The sequence below is a fragment of the Pelodiscus sinensis genome, chromosome 7, assembly GCF_052426305.1.
Source record: "Pelodiscus sinensis isolate ZL-2025 chromosome 7, ASM5242630v1, whole genome shotgun sequence".
In the NCBI taxonomy this organism is placed as follows: Eukaryota; Metazoa; Chordata; order Testudines; family Trionychidae; genus Pelodiscus; species Pelodiscus sinensis.
Genome location: NC_143058.1, coordinates 36,188,412 through 36,209,730, shown reverse-complemented (window position 1 = coordinate 36,209,730; position 21,319 = coordinate 36,188,412). Strand labels below are relative to the sequence as shown.

The 21,319-nt window shown below is 41.4% G+C and overlaps 1 protein-coding gene across 4 annotated transcripts in view; it reads right to left on the bottom strand.

Moving 5' to 3' along the window:
- The window catches only part of SLC4A10 (solute carrier family 4 member 10), a 302,923-nt gene that overhangs the window by 163,674 nt on the left and 117,930 nt on the right, over positions 1–21,319 (bottom strand). For all 4 annotated transcript variants that reach the window (XM_075933502.2, XM_014569435.4, XM_075933501.2 and 1 more), the window contains exon 2: positions 7,531–7,612. In XM_075933502.2, the coding sequence (XP_075789617.1) occupies positions 7,531–7,612 (82 nt within the window). The remainder of the gene's footprint in view (positions 1–7,530; positions 7,613–21,319) is intronic.

Here is a 21,319-nt window from a genome sequence, read left to right as displayed (position 1 = left end):
GGGACTATATAGAAGAACTTGCTCACAGAATGAAGATACAGCTACTATGTACCTTACTTTATCTGGTGTTTAACAATCCCTCATCACACCACCAAAAAAATCAACTTAAAATGGTAAAAGAAATTACTGATTAACCCAGCTTATGAAGAAACCTCAAGAGTTACTACAGCACAATAGGAAAGAGAGGACGAGGTGTAAATGCTAATCGGTATAATGCACTGTATAGGTATGGTTTAATTCTGCAGTAAACGGAGACCCAATAAGATGAATTATTGGAGTCATAATTCAAGTTTCATTAGTTAGTTCTTATTTCTCATTTCTTAGCTAAACGTAAGCTAATACATTTTTCCCATCTTTTGAATGCCTCTCTATTCTGCTATCTGTTCTTCAAACATTTTTCAATAATTCAGATAACTCGCATTTAATTATAACTTATTTTCCATAGTCTTAAACAAAGGAGCCATAATGATATCTAATTAGAGGACAGGTCTCCTCATTCTACAGTATGTAGATACGTTAGAATTCAAAAGTATCTACTGTGTCCAATTCATTTTATTTTAAATCTTTTTCTAGTTTAACAATTGTTTAATGTTCATATAAGAACTTTTAGAGATAATTATATTTTTATAGTAACTTTTTTCTTTTCCCCTCTTTTTAAAAAGTGAAACTTCTGGTTTTCCTGAAAGATGTCAGCTAGGCAGATTTGGAAAATTAATTCTTTTTATCCACAGAATGCAAACCTCCCTAACCATAAGCAGAATAAGCTTCTGTGCTCCACACTATTAACACTGACCTGATGGGTCACTCCTAGAAATGATAGGCTAATGCATTTTCTGGGGGCCCAGTGCTGCATTCCCTAGTGAACTCTGGGGCTGTGTCTAGACTGCATCCTTTTTCCGTAAAAGGGATGCAAATTAGACACATCGCAATTGCAAATGAAGCAGGGATTTAAATCCCCCCGCTTCATTTGCATAAACATGGCTGCCGCTTTTTTCCGGCTCGGAGCTTTGTCGGAAAAAAGCGCCAGTCTAGACGCGGATCTTTCGGAAAATAAAGCCTTTTCCGAAAGATCCCTTATTCCTTATTTTAAAATAAGGAATAAGGGATCTTTCGGAAAAGGCTTTATTTTCCGAAAGATCCGCGTCTAGACTGGCGCTTTTTTCCAGCAATGCTCCGAGCCGGAAAAAAGCGGCAGCCATGTTTATGCAAATGAAGCGGGGGGGATTTAAATCCCCGCTTCATTTGCAATTGCGATGTGTCTAATTTGCATCCCTTTTACGGAAAAGGGATGCAGTCTAGACGCAGCCTGGGAATTTAGCCTGCATATAGAATACAAGACTGGATTCTACATCTGTTCAGTCTTCCACAAAGGCTACAAGACTGTCAGTTATTGCCCGCAATGGAGTATCATTTTATACACACTAGGCACTGGACTGAATATGAAGGTAAATGAACAGACATCATATGGTGACTGTGACAGGTTCGATCACAGCGGTCCCTTTGGGCTGTCATCCTAAGTGCTAATCATGTCTCTGAGCTCACCTACATGAATTCTGGGGTGCCTCAGCAGCCAGTCCACCTGGGCCAGATGCTCTGGTATCCCCCAGCCAAAGCACAGAGTTGGGATTACAGCCCTCCCAGCACAGCAAAACACACTAAATTAGCTCAGTTTTGGGAGGGCTCAGCTATTGGGCCTTGACAACATCCAATAACACAACCCTCAAAGGGGGCCAAAACCCCAAATAAATCTATCTTACTCTGTATAAAAGTCTTACACAGAAGCTTTATCAACACTGCAGGGTTTTTGCATTAGAAGCTATTTGCGGACAAGATGATTCTTGGACCTCTTGTGCAAGAAAGCTCTGATTGCCATTAACACAATGGCCACCAGAGCACCTGTACTTTTTCTGATAGGCTCTTTTTGAGCAAGAAACCCCTGCTGCACACATGCCTTTTTGTGCAAGAGCTGTAGCGCAAAAAGGAGTTATTCCTTGTGGGGAGAGAAATAACTCTACCAGCAAAAGCCCTCTGTCCTGTTGATTTACTGTATTTTTTTTGCGCAAAAACCCTCAGAGCGTCCACACTTCAAGCGCATTTTTGCGCAAGAAAACTTAAAGTAGAACAACAGAACAGAGGACTTTTTGCGGTATAGGTATACCTCTTTCTATGAGGAATAACTCCTTTTTGAACAAGAGTTCTTGTGCAAAAAGGTGTTTGTGTGGATGCTCAACAGGAGTTTCTTGCACAAAAAGAGCCTATCAGAAAAAGCACAGGTGCTCTGATGGCGGGAATCGATGTTATACTACTTGTTGATGTGCATGTCTGTCCAATGCACATTTGCTCACAATTTAGGTTAGCACAGGGTCTTGTTCTTTATATAATGAAAACATTTCAGTATCTAGCTTAGTCAGGTGTCTCTCACCATATCCACAGTAGAACCAGCAATTTGACAGCAGCAGCAGCAGCAGCAGCCAGGTGAAGAGCTAGTAGCCCGCCATTGAAGTGAGTGAAAAGGCACTTGTCAAGGACATGTGGCATAGTCTGATGTTGACCTTATGTACATTATGAGTCATTAGAGAAATCCCATTTGAAGAGACTGACTCAACAATTGCCCTGTCCTGTTGGAAACCAATTTAGGGATCACCCCAGGTACCTTGCCAAGTCAAAACCTGGTGGCAGATGTTTGCGTTAGAGACCACTGCCAATCCTGACCCCCTATTACCACAAGTAGATTCCAACATCATGTCATATGGTGGCATAAGTGACTCTAAGGGCATTTACAGAACTTATGGGTGGCTGAAGAAGTTTGAGTACAGAGACAAGGTGCTGTTCTCACGGATATTAGCCAGAAGCAGGATGGAGGCCCCCCTCACGGTGATTATGGGGAGTGCTATTGTAACCCACACACCTACTGGGTGTGGTTCACTGTCCCATGTAGTGGCACTTAAACCGCTTACAGTGAGAGATAAGAATGAGTGAGCTCTACAGCCTAAACCGAGAAGCAGCTGGTTTTATAGCTCAAGTTGCAGAGACTCCCACACTGAGATCCCAGGTTTGAATCTACCCTGTAGCAGTTACACTATGTTACTAAGAATTGGCAGCCATGGCAACAGAGTTGCATATAAAGTCTGGTAACAATGTGCATAGCTTTGTTAAGCTCTGTATCAACCTCAGGTGAACTCCCATTGATTTAAATGTGAATACAAAATATTTCAACAGGAATTTCTCCTCCATGAGTGCTGTAGGATTACACACAATGTGTGACTATATCAAAGTGCTAGACTTATTGCTTAGTTTTTAAAGATTAATTTCTCTCTTCATTCAAGTAACAGTCAGCCAAAGGATTTGCTCTAAATTAGTGGCTGACCATAACCTTGTGAACTCTATGAAAATTAACTACAAAAAAGACAGTCACTTGTGCTGAGAACATGAATATCAAAGATTTGCATGGAATCTATTTCTGAACTGCTGTAGCATTTGAGAAAAAGAGGACCAATTGCAAGTTCCGGAACTTACACCATTCAGATAGATACCTGATGTGAATAAGCCCATTAACAACATGAACACCAGGCTAGTCGGCTTTTAGCTAAACATACACATGTGTACTCTGTGAGCTTACACACATAATTTAGACATGCACAAATGTATGCATATAAAAATGCTTGCTGATAAAAACCTGGTCCAGGAAGTTTTAAATGGAAATACCAGAAATATAAACTAGTCTTCTTGACAAAACAACACCAGTAGTTAAAAACTCCAAAATGTCGCTTTATTTAAAATGTTGGGGAAAAATATTAATTCTGGGTTAAGTACTTTCATTTCAAGTTCCAGTTCAAAGTAACATGCATTTCTTGTACCAAGGCTATAAATCCCTAAAATACAGATTAAGGCACAGACAGACCCTTAACTGTGCCAACACTAGTTCCCTGCTCCAACACTGAGCAATTATTTATTTACATTTGTAAAACATGGTAAATGTAATTAAATAAATATGATGAGGAACTAATGTACCTAATTGTCTAATTACACAAAGTAAATTAAATAGCACAATTAGGTACTAATTATGTAATTACATATTATATAGCTGAAACATATTATATAATTAGGGAAAATGTAAACTTTCACTAGAGAAGACATTATAAGTTATATTGGATAGGAATAAAACAGTCACAAATCTCAGTCATGTCCACTGTATTACAAAAGCCACTGAATTATCTAATTAGGTTGTAGCGTACCTTGACTTTTGTGTGGAACAAGCAAGGATTCTATTAAAACAATGGAATCGTTAAAATTTACAGCACATTCAACACTTTTTATGTCACTTGGCTTTTCTGCAAGTGGCAGTTATGTATTTTTAGAAGATATTAACTTGATCCTTCAGAAATCTCTTTCAAAAACTGCTACACCATAATATCCTACATCAAGCAATAATTTTTATAACATTACTAATTACACTGTGCCATTGTTTTAAAAGAGTGTTAGATTCCCATGGCAAACTGCAGGATTTTTTAGTTTTTCCAAAATACTAAACCTCACAAAGTTTTTTCAGTCAAAATTTGTCCAATTTCCAGTATGTGAAATGTTTTTGGGACATAAGAATGGCCATATTGGGTCTGACCAAATGTCCATCTAGCCCAGTATCCTGTCATCCGACAATGGCTAATGCCAGATGCCCGAATAAGTAAACAGAAACATGTAATCATCAAGTAATCCTTCTCCTGTCATCCATTTTCAACCCTGACAAACAGAGGCTAGGGACACCATTCCTACCCATTTTGGCTAATAAGCACTGATAGACCTAAAAGCCGAATGGTTTTTCAAATTTTCAGTGAGATTTCACTGTTGCACCTTTTTGTTAGAGAAAGGACAAATAAATTTTTGAGTCACAAAAGCTATTCAGGAATTTGTGTTGAATTTGGAAACTTGTTTGAAGATCTCCTCTCAAAAAATCTGGAAAGAGTTGTTTTTTGTTAATGTAGAAACATTTTATTTTGACATTTCTAAACAAAACATTAGGTTTGGGGTATGATTTTGAATCAACATTAAAAACATTTCATTCGATTCAAATGAATTTTTTGTGTCATTGAGAAAAATAAAATCAAACTGTATTAGTTAGAAACAAAACAAATGTTGGTTTTTTTTTTACTTTCATCACCTTTTTTTCTTTAAAATGAACTCAATTATCAGAAACTGATGAGATTCAACAAGGACAAGTGTAGCGCGCTGCACTTAGGATGAAAGAATTCCATGCACCACCACAGGCTGGGGACTGACTGACTAAGCGGCAGTTCTGCAGAAAAGGACTTGGAGATTACAGTAGATGAGAAGCTGGATATGAGTCAACAATGTGCCCTTGTTACCAAGAAGATTAACAACATATAGGGCTGCATTAGTAGGAGCATTGCCAGCAGATAGAGGGAAGTGATTACCCTCTGTTCATCACTGGTGAGGCCACATCTGGAGTATTGTGTCCAGTTTTGGACCCTCCACCCATTACGGTTGTAAGCGACTAATCAACTTGTCGACTATCCGATAAGCAAAAGCTTATTCAATAGTCAACACACTAGTCCACTAGTCACTTCCCCACCCCTTGCTGCCTCTGTTAGAAAGAGGCAGCCAGGGGGAGAAGAGGAGGGGATGCTGAGGAGAACCAGCTTACAAGACGGTTCCCCCCTGCTCCAGCTCTGTGGAAGGGGGCAAGGGCGCAGCGGTGGTGCTTCCTCTTTGAAATGTAAAAGAGCCCCAGCAGGGCCAAGAGCCCCAAAGATTGAAGAGCCTGGGGCTCTTGTACACTTCAAAGGCAGAACGCTGCATGGCACTTCCACTTTTGAAATGTGGCAACAGCCGGGTGGCTCTTCCTACATTTCAAAGTGGAAGCGCCCTTACTGACTAATCAAATAGTCGATGGAAATCTGATCGACTATTCGATTAGTGGATTCATCTAATTTTATCATCTGCCCACTACAGAAAGGATGTAGACAAACTGGAGAGAGTTCAGTGGAGGGCAACGAAAACAATTAATGGGCTAGGGCATGTGACTTATGCAGGGAGGCTGAGGGAAGTGGGCTTCTTTAGTCTCCAGGGCTGTGTCTAGACTGCAGGGGGTTTTTTGAAAAAAGTAGGCTTTTTTCGAAAAAACTTCACCTGCGTCTAGACTACAGCCGCGTTCTTTCGAAATTAAATCGAAAGAACGCGGCTTCTCTTTCGACAATGGTACTCCTCATTTCACGAGGAATAACGCCTTTTTTCAAAAGTGCTCTTTCAAAAAAGGTGTTATGTAATGTAAACTGTGCTTTTTCAAAAGAGAGCATCCAGACTGCCTGGGTGCTCTCTTTCAAAAATGCAGCTTGCTTTTTCAAAAGTACTGATTGTAGTCTAGATGCTCTTTTTTTATCTTTCAAAAAAGCCTCTTTCGAAAGAGGCTTGCAGTCTAGATGTAGCCCTAAAGAGAACATTTAAGGGGGATTCCAAAGAGGATGAGACTAGACTTTTCTCAGTGGCGACAGATAACAGAACAAGAAGCAATGGTCGCAAGTTGCAATGGTGGAATCTTCATCCTTAGAGGTTTTTAAAACCAGGCTTGATTTGAGATCTCTTCCAAAACCATCTTCTATGATTTAATGAGCCCCATACCATCTCAAAAGAATATTCACCCCAAGTGAAGGCAGACAGTATTTAGATCCTATTGGCCAACTTTCGGTCTCTCAGCAAAGCAGAGCTTGTTGGTATTTTACACTGGCAAAAGCTCCTTCCATCATGGAACCCAAGGTGAAACAAGCCTAATATTTATATTTCTGTATATTTCAGAATTGGACTGGACTCTACTATCACAACAAGCCATTGAATTTTGCATACCGATTATTTACACAGTATCCAAAAACATGCTGTGCATTTTATCAACAATTAAAGTATATCCCTGCCAGAAAGAGTTTACAATCTATACATTATAAACCGAAACATAGAACACATCTAGAGAAAGGATACAATACAAAGTGAATGATCAGTCCAATGTGATATGGTGAACGCCATACCTCTAAATTATCTGCTGCTCCTTGACACTAACGGGTATAGTAAAGTGCCTGTTCAAGTGAGTGACAGTGCAACTCTAAAATGCAAAATCTATTTTGTTTAATGGGAGAGCTGAATGTGCAATGATAACGGGACTGGGCACTTTAGGAAACAACTGTGTATTTTAGAACATGCACTGGAGACAATCAGTTTACTAGGGGCCAAATGCTGCAAACATTTAAGCATGGGGCATAGGTTTCCACACAAGTATTCTCACTGGAAACAATTGCTCATCTGATTAAAGTTAAGTCTGTGCATATTTGCAGGATTGCATCTCAAAATATCCTCAGGAAAACTTATTTCCTATCACCCAAGATTTTAAAATAGCAGTCTAGATGTTGCCTTCACATGCACCCTGGTATACCCATTGCAATGAGCATGTACATGTTTATCTGAGAGTGGAACAGTGCCCAACTGTAAAGAGAAATAAGCATACAAATGCATGGGAAAATAATCTCTTACCTTCCAAGTCTTCCTTTTCAAAATGCGTTTTGAGAATGGAACGAGTGCCACCTCTATCCACGACAGCTTCTTCATCATTTCTCTGCAAAACAGAAATATATACATATATATTGACATGTGTAGTAATCTTTTCTTTTTGTAACCTGCCAAGAAGATTGAAGAGTAAGTGTAAATAATTTTAATTGTTGCTTACGTCTGAGGGAAAATCATAGAAATCTCTTTTCTTATAAAAAATCTATTCTTCATATGGCAGTGTTTATTGTGTCATGCTTAAAACTGTCTTTGACATGAAGAAATCAGGTCTGTTGTAACAACAAGCAAGATGATGAGTAAACTCTGGTTTCTAGGAAGCAAGAAAGTCATGAGCCAGTATGTTATGAACAAGATGAAGGAAGAGATGACCAGCTGAGGCAATTACAATATTGTACTCTTAGACTACATCTACACTATTTTTTTTGTGGAAGAGGCAATATTTTACTGAAAAATAACTTCTGTAAATGAGATGATAGTATGAACTATGTACAAAATAGAAAAAGCATAAGTATTAGCATTGTAAATACTATGGTTAAATTGAAGAAAAATAGTCTCATCAAAAAATGTTGATATGAAAGAAAAATCAAATCCCATGAAAGTAATTATTCTCAATTATTAAATGAAGTATAATGCTTTCACATGTTTAGTTTCAGCTTTAAGAATGCTTTATACTGTACCGAAACAGTATACTCTAATTCTATATACTGTATGCACACTCTCTGTTATTATTTTTTGGTATGCTCTAATTTTATGTTGTATTTATACCATGCATTTTAATAGTGCAAGCAGTCAACTACACTTTGACTATTCTTATACTATGATAGTAAATACATTATAATATCATTACTTAAAGTAAGCGTATTGTATGCTGAAATGGCCTACTTTGGTATTGTCTCCTTCTGTGAAAGGTAATGTTAAAGCTAAAACTATGACATAATCCTAGTTTCTGTTATTTGCGACACAATATGTAATAAATTAAATATACACAGCATTTCCTAAAGATATTAGCCCTTGAGAAAATTAGCCATAATGCACAGGTAGTAAATTGAATGCTGGTTTGCCAAGGAGCTGCCTATTTGTGCTTACAAAAACAGTTAACTTCATTTTACAAAGGAGAAAACCGATAGCGATTGTCTGTGAATGGCTATTGGAGTAGATGACAAGAAAAAGATTAAACAAAAGCATTAATTAATAAGAAGGACTACTAAGCAGTGATGGGTTTCAGCTTTCAAGGAAGGGGAAGAGAGTATTTGAATTCAGACTGGTTAACTTAGTGAGGAGGGCTTTAAAATATGTTCAACAGGGGCAGGTGACCAAAGCCCACAGGTAAGTGAAAAACATGAAGATCTGGGAGATGGCTTAGAAATGGGAGGGAACATGGGCTATAATAGCAGAGATATAGGAGGGACAAGGCAGAAAAGGGGGACAAAATCACATCAGTATCTTAAATGCCTATATACAAATGCAAGGAATATGAGAAATAAGCAGGAAGAACTTGAAGTGCTAATTAACAAACACAACTATGACATAGTTGATATCTCAGGGTATGTCTACACAGCAAAGTTATTTTGAAATAGCGGAGGGCTTATTTCAAAATTGGTAAACCTCATTCCAATTGCTATATCGAAATAAGCATTGTGTAGATGCTTATTTCGAAATAGGGGGCCTCCAATCCTTCCCAGAGTGCCCTAGTGGCCACTCTGGGCACAACCAAGAAAACTTCTCTCCCTCCTCCTTTCCCCGGAGCCCTTAAAGGGGTAGACTCTGGCCATAGTGCCTGTGCCAGTTGCAAGCCTGCCAGCCCAGAGCCAGCAGTCGCTGCACCTGACCCAGTGACCCCAGCATGAGCCAAGCAGCCAGTGCCAACCAGCCCTCCAGGATCCTGACAGGGGATGGAGAAGGCGGGCACCTTCCTGGTCCAGCGCGGAGATCAGGGACCTAATTCAGGTTTGGGGGATGCCTCCAATGTCCATGATCTCTGCACTAAATGGAGGAATGCAACCGTCTACAGGCAGATGGCTGCCAGCCTGGACACCAAAAGCCACATGCGAACCCAGGAGCATGAAAATCAAGGAGCTGTGACAGGCGTATTCCAGGGCCACAGGGGCAGCTCCCAACCAGGGACAGATCCAGACCCCTGCCCCTATTTTGATGCCACGGACCGCATTCTGGGGGGGCAGAATGGTCCATGCCCCCCAGGTGGTCATCGACCCAGGGGCAGGGATTGATGCTTCCTGTTGCTCCAGCCCCTGCTGCCTCCCTAGCTATCGCTCCTCCTCCCACTCCTTCTCCCTATCCTGCTTCTTCCTCCCCACCCTCCACACACTCCCAGGGATGTGGAGGCCCCCGCATCCATGGTGCTGGGAGACATTTGGGCTGGCGAGACCCCCAACTCTGAGCCCTGAGCTTCTCCTCCCACTTCCTCCCCCTGTGCCAGGGAAGATAATGAAACAAGTAATTAAAGTAATTAAAGAATGCATCTGCAAACATCTGGAAGATAATAAGGTGAAAGGTAATAGCCAGCATGGATTTTCATGTGAAACCAATCTTATAGTTTCCTTTGATAGGATATTAAGCCTTGTGAATAAGGGAGAAATGGTGGATGTGGTATACCTAGATTTTAGTAAGGCATTCGACATGATCTTGCATGATCTTCTTACCAAGAAACTAGGAAAATGCAACCTAAATGGGGCTACTATAAGGTGGGTGCATAACTGGCTGGATAACCATTCTCAGGTAGTAGTTATTAACAGTTCACGATCATGATGGAAGGGCATAAAAGTGGGGTTCTATAGGAGTCTGTTTTGGGACCAGTTATGTTCAATATGATGGCATAGAGAGTACAATTATGAAGTTTGCAGATGATACCAACCTGGGAGGGGTTGCAAGTGCTTTGGAGGATAGGGTCATAAGTCAAAATGATCTGGACAAACTAGAGAAATGGTCTAAGATAAACAGGATGAAGTTAAATAAGGACAAATGCAAAGTACTCCACTTGGGAAGGAACAATTAGTTTCACACATACAGAATGGGAAGTGATTGTCAAGGAAAGAGTACTGCTGAAAGGGATTTACGTGTCATAGTGAACGATGAGTTAAACATGAATCAACAGTGTGACACTGTTGCAGAAAAAAAAAGCAAACATGATTCTGGGATGAATTAACAGGAGAGTTGTGAGCAAGACATGTGAAGTCATTCTTCCGTTCTACTCTGCACTGATTAGGCCTCAGTTGGAGTATTGTGTCCATTTCTGGGCACCACATTTCAAGAAAGATGTGGAGAAATTGGAGAGGATCCAGAGAAGAGCAACAAAAATGACTAAAGGTCTAGAAAACATGACCTATGAGGAAAGACTGAAAGAATTAGACTTAATTTAGAAAAGAGAAGACTAAGAGGGAATATGATAGTTTTCAAGTATCTAAAAGGGTGTTACAAAGAGGAGTGAGAAAAATTGTTCTCCTTGGCCTCTGATAAGACAAGAAGCAATGTTCTAAAATTGCAAAAAAGGAGGTTTAATTTAGATATTAGGAAAAACTTCCTGCCAGGGTGGTTACACACCAGAATAAATTGTGTGGAATTTCCATCACTGGAGATATTTAAGAGCAGGTTAGACAGAAATCTATCAGGGATGATCTAGACAGTGTTTGGTCCTGCTGTGAGGGCAGGGGACTGGACTCAATGACCTCTCGAAGTCTCTTCCAATTCCAGGATTCTATGATAAAAAGAATATACATTGCATGCCATCAGCAGCAAGTGGAAGAAGCTTAGAAAGGGATATTATAATTTAGCCTTTCCTGATTTTTTATTTTTGAAAAGCATATCTTAATAAAAGCCTGGTGCAGAGAAGTTGTTTAATATACCAGGGTTTAAAACTAAAAGTGGATAAAAAAGAATTAAATGCACATGAAGAGAAATAGCACTACATGAACTCCTCTCCTTTAAGAAGAAACAGCAAGGGTTAATTGTAGAGCTGAACATTATGTGTTTGGGGATCCTAAATTTTCCTTCAAGTTCATCTTTCCTTTACATATGGCTGCTATTATACTGTAGCTGTTTTATATAGAAAAGTCTTGGAACTGCACCAGCACAAAGCTGTTAAAAGTAGATTGTAACAGTGCCTTTATTACTTCTATCAGACAGAAGTAGAACACAAACATTTGACAAGGAGGTAGGAGCTTTCTGTTGAAACCATTTTGCTTCCAAATAAATTAAACTTAGTTAATAATGTATTGACTGCACTATGGTTATGGGAGGGGAGCTCAATTCATTCAATCATATTAATATTAGACAAAATTAATCCATTATTGTAAGCAGTAAGAAACATCAGGGTGTGTTACTTTGAAATATTGCCATATTCTTGCGTGACTTTTTAAGTATGAAACCAAAAGGCCAAATATTACAGCCATGTAAAAAGTAATGCTACTCTTGCATAAGTTATACCCAACAGCTTCTCACTTTGATTAGGAAAAGACACTAGCATTGTGGAAAAATCCTGTTACATATGACATTGTTTTTATAAATTAATTTATTTATGGACAAGTTAAAATAATCTAAACATGTATAAATAATTAATAGTTAAAATGATATATTTATTATTTATAAACTTGGTGCACATGTTTTTCTACCTTTGACATTTTTTATTCCCACCTCCACCCCCTGCACGTGTTTACTTTTATCTTCAGTCAATCTTTGTCCAACTTATCTCCTTGCCTTATAAGAGGGCTTTATATTACATGGAAAAACAGCTAGATTGAGAGTTGTTTGTTGCTCCTATTTCAGTTATCAAACCTGAGCAAGCTCAATTAAAAGGCCTTATACTGTGACTTTTGGACTTGCCAACAGGCCCACCAAAAGTGGGGAGTAGAAAGGGGGAAATGCCCCAGGGCCTGGCTCTGGAGAGCTCTGATGACTAACTGGGGAAAAGGGGGCCATGGTGCAGCACAGTCTGGGCAGTGCCGAGGGCTGGCTACCCCAGCCCCGCCCCCTTCTTCCAAAGGCCCCGCCCCTTCCAAGATCCTAGAACCCCATCTTGCTCAGGGGCTCATCAAGTCTGTCGTCTCCCCCCGCTTGCCAAGCAGTACCAGTATAGAACCGTTCTGTACTCAATGCAGTGGTAACATCTATGGTTCCTGTACTTCTCTCCTCCCAAGAGTCTATTACTAAATTTGTACAATGGGGTCCGAATATCTACTGGGATCTGTGGCACTACTGCAGTACAACCAATGAATAATAATAGCAGCAGACATGCTGATCACACCCCCACCCTCCTCTCTTGACTAAAGATTAAAAAATTCATTTCAGTTTTAACAGCTTTATTGGTGTTTCAGCAAAATTGTGTATTATCATTATTTTAAAAAAATTTCTCATAAATGAGAAGCTAGAACAGGAAGTACAAGACAAAACCATCATATGAAAGTTATGCATTCCACCTTCCATATTCTAGACAACTTAGTGATACTCAATACACACAAAATCATTTTATTTATTAAGCACTCCTCTCATCCTCAACAAAAGTGTCTGAGGAGCAAGACAAACAATTAAAATACAGTAATAATAAATATTACAAAACTTTCTATTAACTTTACTGGGAGCAGAATCAGGCTCTAAGGCTACAGGTTAATTAACCCAGGAGTTTTACAACATATAATCATTGTAGTTTTTCTTACTTTTAACCCCTTTTGAAGAGACTCAGCAATTTTATATGACATAGACATTTGCCAACACTAAAGTGTTGCATTTATCTTGTTATATTGGAGTAGTTTGCAAGTAAATGTATGGACACACTGACCATGTAGGAGTCCTTGGTACTGTCCATTATTGCACTGAGATGCTTGTTGACTCCAGTGAACAATGTTGTCTAGTGCTTAAAGCATGGGAGTGGGATCCAAGAAGTCGTGAGTGCTAATCCTGGCTCTGTCACTGACTTGCTGTGTAGCCTTGGAAAAGTCACTTAATCTCTGTGCCTCAGCTTCCCCATCTGTAAAATAGGGATAATAATACTTCCTCACAGAGGTGTTCTGGGGCATAATTGATCAATACTTGTATAGTTCTTTGAAGCTGAAGAACACCTATATATTTTAATTCTATAGTGTCTTATTTTCCATGTGTAAAGATGTCTTGATATATCTTGGTAGAGCAATAAAACATAGTATTTATATTTAGCAGAGGATATATAAAATGTGCTCTCAACACAAGACAGTTTCTCATATATCCTGGAATGGTTTGCTGCTGCACAACTACAGATGATATTTTTGTGAGGGTTTTACATTTGGACCTGATTTTCATCTCATTTCAATAGGTGAATATTAGGAATAATTTTGTTAAAGTGCATTAAAAATTGCAATAATTTCTGTCTTTTTTTTACCATATAATGGTGCTTTATGTTCTTTATGCAATGATCAGGTTGTGATATTTCCCTAGAAATAATGAAATAATTTAAACACACAGCACAATAATTAAAACATCCAAGGTAAAAAAATAAGAGCAGGATGAGCCCTTTAGGGCTTTGAGTGAAACCACTGAGCTACTTGTAGAGACATGAGGAAATGAATACCAATAACTCCTTTTTTCTACACCACTTCATATTTTCTATATACCAGATATTTTACAAAAAAAACCTATTTTAAATGTTTTCAAGTGCTTTAAAAATTGCACTGGTACTGATTTTTGTCTGCATGCAAGTACTCAAATGCATCATGATGAGCACAGTATAGGAGCCTAAAGGTATATTTACACTTTGAGCTGGAAAAGTAGTTTCCAGCTCAATGAAACATACTCACATGAGATCTGATCAAACTAGTATGTTGGAAGTATCTAAAATAGCTTTTTCCATACACAATTACATCATAATGGTAAGGCCTAACATCACAAGACAGTCTAAGGCTAGAACTCTGAAAAGTTGGAAATCAACTCTTCTATTGTATAAAGCCATAATTTCTAATTACACATATGTTGCAGAGATCAATATCCTTAAATCTGTCATTGTTCCAAAACAGTATCTTGCCTATTCCATATGAAAGACATAATAAAACTACCAATGAGCAGTGGTAGATGTGTCACCAGTAAAGCACTGTGCACACTACTTGTATGATAGTCAGGAGGTGGATTTTTCACACCCCGAGCAACATAAATTTTCCTGGCTTAGAGTACATCTACATTGCACCATTTTTCTAGAAAAACAGCCATTATTCTGGAAAAACAATACTAGCATCCACACTGTAATTGTGTTATTTCAAAAGAAAGTCAATATAATGGACTGCTTTTTCAAATGCTAGTAAACCTGATTCCATGAGGAATAAGGCCTCTTCCAAAAAAGCTTTTTCAGAAGAGTGTGTGTGTGGACGAGGAATAGGGAGATTTGTTGAAAAGAGAGGCCTCCAGGAAATCCCACAGGTGCCTTGCTTGCCACTCCATCCACACTTATCAGACCTCAATAGTTACTGTTCTCCTGGAGCTCTTAAAACTGCAGACACAGGGGACAGGGCCTGTGGCAGGAAGCCACAGTGCAGTTCAGTTCACACATCTGGGCACCATGTCCGAGCCACAAGCCCCTTAAGAGGCCCTTGCCCATCCCAAAGAGCATGCACAGGACTCCCAGGAGCCTGCCAGGGGCTGGAAGAGATATGTGCTGTCCTGGTCAAGGGTGGAGATTCTGGCCCTTCTGGTGGTGTGGGACGATGAGGAGAACCGCCAGGATTTCGCTTCAGGTGGCACAACACACCTGGCCACAAAGGGACATACCAGGAACCTTGGGCAGGATCCTAGTAAAGCTAAGGAGTTCCGCCAGGCCTCCGCCAAGGCAAGGGAGCGCAGCTCACGCTCCAGGACAGGATGGCCTGGATCTGTCCCAGGCATCCTCTGAGGCTAGGAAGGGATCAAGTGAATGCTCTTTGTTTTTCACACACACAGGGTGGGGGGCACTGAGGGGCTGTGCTGCGATCATCTCTCGGCCTTCTCAGCCTGGCCATTGTGCTGCAGTCTGTGCACGTGGATGCACATGCAGCCCTAGTCTGCACCATGAAGCCCCAGGAAGCAGCACTGGAGAACCCCTGAACTCCTGCTCACAGGTTCTGGAGTGGGGATGCCCTCCCACCACGAACCACTGCTGGAAGGAGGCTGGGGACAAGAAGACACACAGACACTAACACAGACCCTGGAGTACCGCACAGGGCATATGGGCATGCCTGCATGCTCAAGGCATCACCCACTCCCAGGGACAGCGCTGCCAGATGCAGATGTATGTACAGCACCAATGGAAGCCAAGGAAGCTCGAGGTCCCTCTTCTGGCCATTGGATCCCAGTGTGGCCAGCCATTTCCCTTGCCTGCTTGTCTGTGGGACATGAGGGGGGTGGGAAACATGGTCCCTGGGGATCTCTGGGCCCCTGTAAGACAGGGTCCACTGTCCAGGCCACACATGGCCTTGCTCCCAGGACATCACCTTCCTCTGACTCAAGAACTGTTGCTCTCAGCTCAGTTGAGGGCAAGGCTTCAGGGACAGTGTCTCCAGGGATGACTGACCATGTCTCTTTATTCTCCACAGCCGGACCAGTCATGACCGTGGAGCAATTGACACCACCCAAGCCAACCACCCGATCCCAGGGGAGCCGGAGGCGCCGGAGGACCTCATAGAATCATAGAATACTAGGATTGGAAAGGACCTCGAGAGGTCATCGAGTCCAGTCCCCTGCCCTCATGGCAGGACCAAATACTGTCTGGACCATCCCTGATAGACATTTATCTAACCTACTCTTAAATATCTCCACAGATGGGGATTCCACAACCTCCCTGGGTAATTTATTCCAGAGTTTGACTACCCTGACAGTTAGGAACTTTTTCCTAATGTCCAACCTAAACCTCCCTTGCTGCAGTTTAAGCCCATTGCTTCTTGTTCTATCCTCAGATGCCAAGATGAACAAGTTTTCTCCCTCCTCCTTACGACACCCTTTTAGATATCTGAAAACTGCTATCATGTCCCCCCTCAGTCTTCTCTTTTCTAAACTAAACAAGCCCAATTCTTTCAGCCTTCCTTCACAGGTCATGTTCTCTAGACCTTTAATCATTCTTGTTGCTCTTCTCTGGATCCTCTCCAATTTCTCCACTTCTTTCTTGAAATGCAGTGCCCAGAACTGGACACAATACTCCAACTGAGGCCTAACCAGCGCAGAGTAGAGCGGAAGAATGACTTCTCGTGTCTTGCTCACAACACACCTGTTAATGCATCCCGGAATCATGTTTGCTTTTTTTGCAATAGCATCACACTGCTGACTCATATTCAGCTTGTGTTCCATTATGACCCCTAGATCCCTCCCCCGCCCCAGTTTCTCAGCCTCCTCTCCCCTCCCCATTTTCAGGTTCTCATCCCCCCCCTCTCATCCACAGTTACTTCTATCCCAAATAAATCACCACAAAGTTTTGTTTTTCACAATCAAACAGGTTTTTTTTATTGTGTCTACAGGGAACAGGGGTGGAGCAGGAAAGGGAGAGGTTGTTGTGTGAAAGGCAGAGAAGGGCAAAGCACAGGCCCCTAGTGGGGAGGCGCTGGGGAGAATTACTAAGGTCCTTGAGAGGAACTCTCCCTCAGGGCCTTCCAGATGCACAACCCCACCTGATCGGCCTGCCAGCTTTCAGCTGTGCGTGGCTGCTCAAAAGTCCTTCTCTACCAGCCAGCCTCTGCCCCCCAGCCCAGAAGGAAGGCCTCCCCCTTCCTCTCCATGATGTTGTGGAGCACATGACATACAGATATCATCTCGGGGATGTTCTGCTCCCCCACATCCAGGCAGGTCAGGAGGCACCTATACCTTGCCTTCAACTGGCCAAAGGCATATTCGGCCTGCATGCAGGCCCTGCCCAGATGGCCATTGAAGTGGTCCTTGGTGGGGTCAAGCAGTCCAATATATGGTTTCATCAGCCACAGCATGAAGGGGTAGGCCGCATCCCCCTCAATGCATAGTGGCATCTCCACGTCCCCAATCCTGATGCTGCACTTGGGGAAGAAAGTGCTAGCCTCCAGCTTCTGGTAGAGGCTGGAGTTGTGGAAGATGCAGGCGTCATGTGCCTTCCCTAACCAGCTTATGAAGATGTCCATAAACTGGCCACGGTGGTCAACCAGAGCCTGCAGGACCATCAAAAAGTATCCTTCCGATTAATGTACTGCACTGCCCAGTGGTCAGGGGTCCGGATGGGATGTGTGTTCTGTCAATAGCTCCCCCCCCCCACAGTTGGGGAAGCCCAGGGTGGCAAATCTGGTGATGATGGGGTCCACATTGCCCAGTTGGATGATCCTGTGCAGCAGGGCAGTGTTAATGGCCATCTCCACCTGCAGAAGGAGACAAACAAAGAAACATAACAGAGAATCAAAGGGGGTTCCTGGGCCCTTGGGAGGTCCCAAAACCCTCCTCTACTTCCCCCCCACGAAAACCCCAGGATCCACCCCGTATTAAGCTCCCCCCAAAGGGCTGTGTGATGACAGGACTGCAGAATCTCCTGGGGATGCGGCTTCCCCACTACCGACCCCCCTTTCCCTAGGGTTCCCCTTTCCAGTACTGCCCCCCCCCCGGGACTGCAGCTCAAGAGCACCATACCAGCATGATGAGAGCCCCAATAGTCGACTTCCCCACACTAAACTGGTTGCCCATGGATTGGTAATTGTTTGGTGTGGACAGCTTCCAAATGGCAATGGCGACCCGCATCTCCAGGGGGATGGTGGATCACATCTGGGTGTCCCATCATCTGAGGGCAGAGGTGAGCCAGGCACATAGCTCCAGGAACGTCTCCTTCCTCATATGGAAGTTTTGGAGCCATTGATGGTTGTCCCACTGCTCCATCACTAGCCGGTCCGACCTGTTGGAACTGGTGTTCAACTGCCAGAAACGTCGCTCCACTGTGGGGTGCGGTTGCAAGTTCAGTGTTCTCCACGATCAGCTTGGGGTTGAGCTCATGCAGGACCATGAGGGCAGATGCACAAATTGCTGCAGAAACTGCAGCAAGGCAGTGTGGGGCCATCACTTGCGCAGAGGCAGTTCTGGCCCCATAGCAGGGAGTGCTGTGGTGTTCTGAAGCAGGGCAACCAAAGCACACAGTGGAAATGCTTTTCTGACCCTCAGAGAGGTAGGCAAGCAAGCAGAAGAACCTGAGAAATGGCTATCCAGGGGCATCCCTTTAAGCATGCATCTCAAATAGCCTCAGGCAGCAGCACCAAGAAGCAACTGCTGTCTAATCAGTGTGTACGCTATCTTATCTATATATATATATATATATATATAGGCAACATTGCAATATTTAAAACCTATGTGATAATTAGGCATATTATTTATAAATCACAAAAAGCAAAAATAATTAAAAATTGATTTTTTTTAATAAATGTATAAACATATGCTGTGAAAACTACCTAAAAATTGCAATCAAGTGCCTAGGCTCACTCAGTTTGCTGTAGTATATAAAACATAGACTCATAGAAATGTCAAGCTAAACAGGATCTCAAGACTCATCCTTCACTAATGCAGAATCAAGCAAACCTAGATCTTCCCTGACAGGTGTTTGTTCAACCTGTTCTTTAAAATCCCCAAATATTGGGGATTCTACAGCTTCTCTTGGGAGAATATTCCAATGTTTAACTACCCTTACAATTAGAAATGTTTTCTAATATTTAACTTAAATCTTCCTTGCTGCAAATTAAATTGATCACTTCTTGTCCTACCTTCACTGGCCATAGAGAACAATTCATCACTATCCTCTTCATAGTAGCTCTTCTCATATTTGAAGACTTACTTGTTACCCTTTCAGACTTCTTTTCTCAAGACTCAATATGAGAAGTTTCTTTAACCTTTCCTCACAGGTCAGGTTTTCTAAACATTTTATAATTGTTCTGCTCTTCTCTGGACTCTCCAAAGTGTCCATATCTTACTGAGTATGGGACACCTAGAGCTGGACACAATACTCTAGCTGAGGCCCCACCAGTGCTGAGTACGGGGGAAAATTACCTCCCATGTCTTGCGTATGACAGTCTGGATAATACACCCTTAAATGGTATTTCACAGATGCATCACACTGTTGACGCGTGTTCAATTTGTGGCCCACTATAATGTCCAGACCCTGTGTGGGAGTACCATGGACTAGCTAGTTATTCCCATTGTGTGGTGTGCATTCAATTTTTTTCTTTTAAGTGTAGTATTTCACACTTCTTATTATTGAATTTCATGTTGTTGATTTCAGATCAATTATCCATATTGTCAATGTCAACTTTGAATTCTAATCCTGTCTTCCAAAGTTCCTGAATCCTCTTCCCAGCATGATATCATCTGCACATTTTATAAACATTTTCTCCACTCCATTACCAAAGTAATTAATGAAAATATTGAGTAGTACCAGAACTAGGACAGATCTCTGCAGAGCCCCATTAGATACATCATCCTACTTTGAATGAGAATCATTGATAAGTGCTTTTTGGCGACGTCTAGACTGGCCACAAATTCCGGAAAAGGGATGCAAATCAGGTAAGTCAGCATAGGGAAATCCGCGGGGGATTTAAATATCCCCCGCGGATTTAAATAAACATGTCCGCCGCTTTTTTTCCGGCTTGGGGAAAAGCCGGAAAAAAAGCGTCTAGACTGGCGCGATCCTCCGGAATAAAGCCCTTTTCCGGAGGATCTCTTATTCCTTCAGGTAGGAATAAGAGATCCTCTGGAAAAGGGCTTTATTCCGGAGGATCGCGCCAGTCTAGACGCTTTTTTTCCGGCTTTTCCCCAAGCCGGAAAAAAAGCGGCGGACATGTTTATTTAAATCCGCGGGGGATATTTAAATCCCCCGCGGATTTCCCTATGCTGACTTACCTGATTTGCATCCCTTTTCCGGAATTTGTGGCTAGTCTAGACGTAGCCTTTGTGTATAGTCTTTCAAACAACTGTACACCCACTTTACAGTAGTTTCATCTAGACCTCATTTCCCCAGTTTGCTTATGAGAATGAGATAATGCTAAGCGAAAAGTCTTGCTAAAAATCAAGAGCTATTATGTCTACAGCTTCCCTCCTATCTACTAAGAAGTAACTCCATCTAAAGAAGGAAAATATCTTTTAACTATTTATATAAATATACGATATTTATAAGTAGCTTAAATGTGTTTGTCACACTCCTTTAAAGGTTAAGTTACACCGGTATGTTGTATTTTGGTGTTAATACATTATGAACAAAAATTAAATATAAACTGAATGCACAGATAAAATATGCATTTTATTTGAGAAACTGGAAATGATCCTTTTCCCTGCATTACTTCTATCTCTTACTCATCCAGTTTTAGTTTCTTTGCTATTTTACATATCCTTGTGTATATTTCTTTTACTTCTCCACTCCTGGATACTCTGCTTTATCTAAAGCTGGAATTCTTTGTGTTAAAAGACTAATCCAGAATCATTTGGGAAAATAGCAAATGTCATAGAAATCTACTGAGGTTTGCAAATGCTCAGGTCATATATATTCCTGTTAATTGCACCCTTTATATATTCTGATATAGACCATTTTAGGGATAAATAGGCTACGTCTAGACTGCATCCCTCTGTCGACAGAGGGATACAAATCAAGCACATCAAAATAGCTAGTGAAGCAGGGATTTAAATATCCCGCACCTCATTAGCATAAACATGACTGCCGCTTTTTTCTAAATGGAGTTTTTTCGGAAAAAAAAGGCAGTCTAGATGCAGATCTATTGAAAATAAAGCCTTTTTCGACAGATCCTGTATTCCTCAAAAAATGATGTTTACAGGA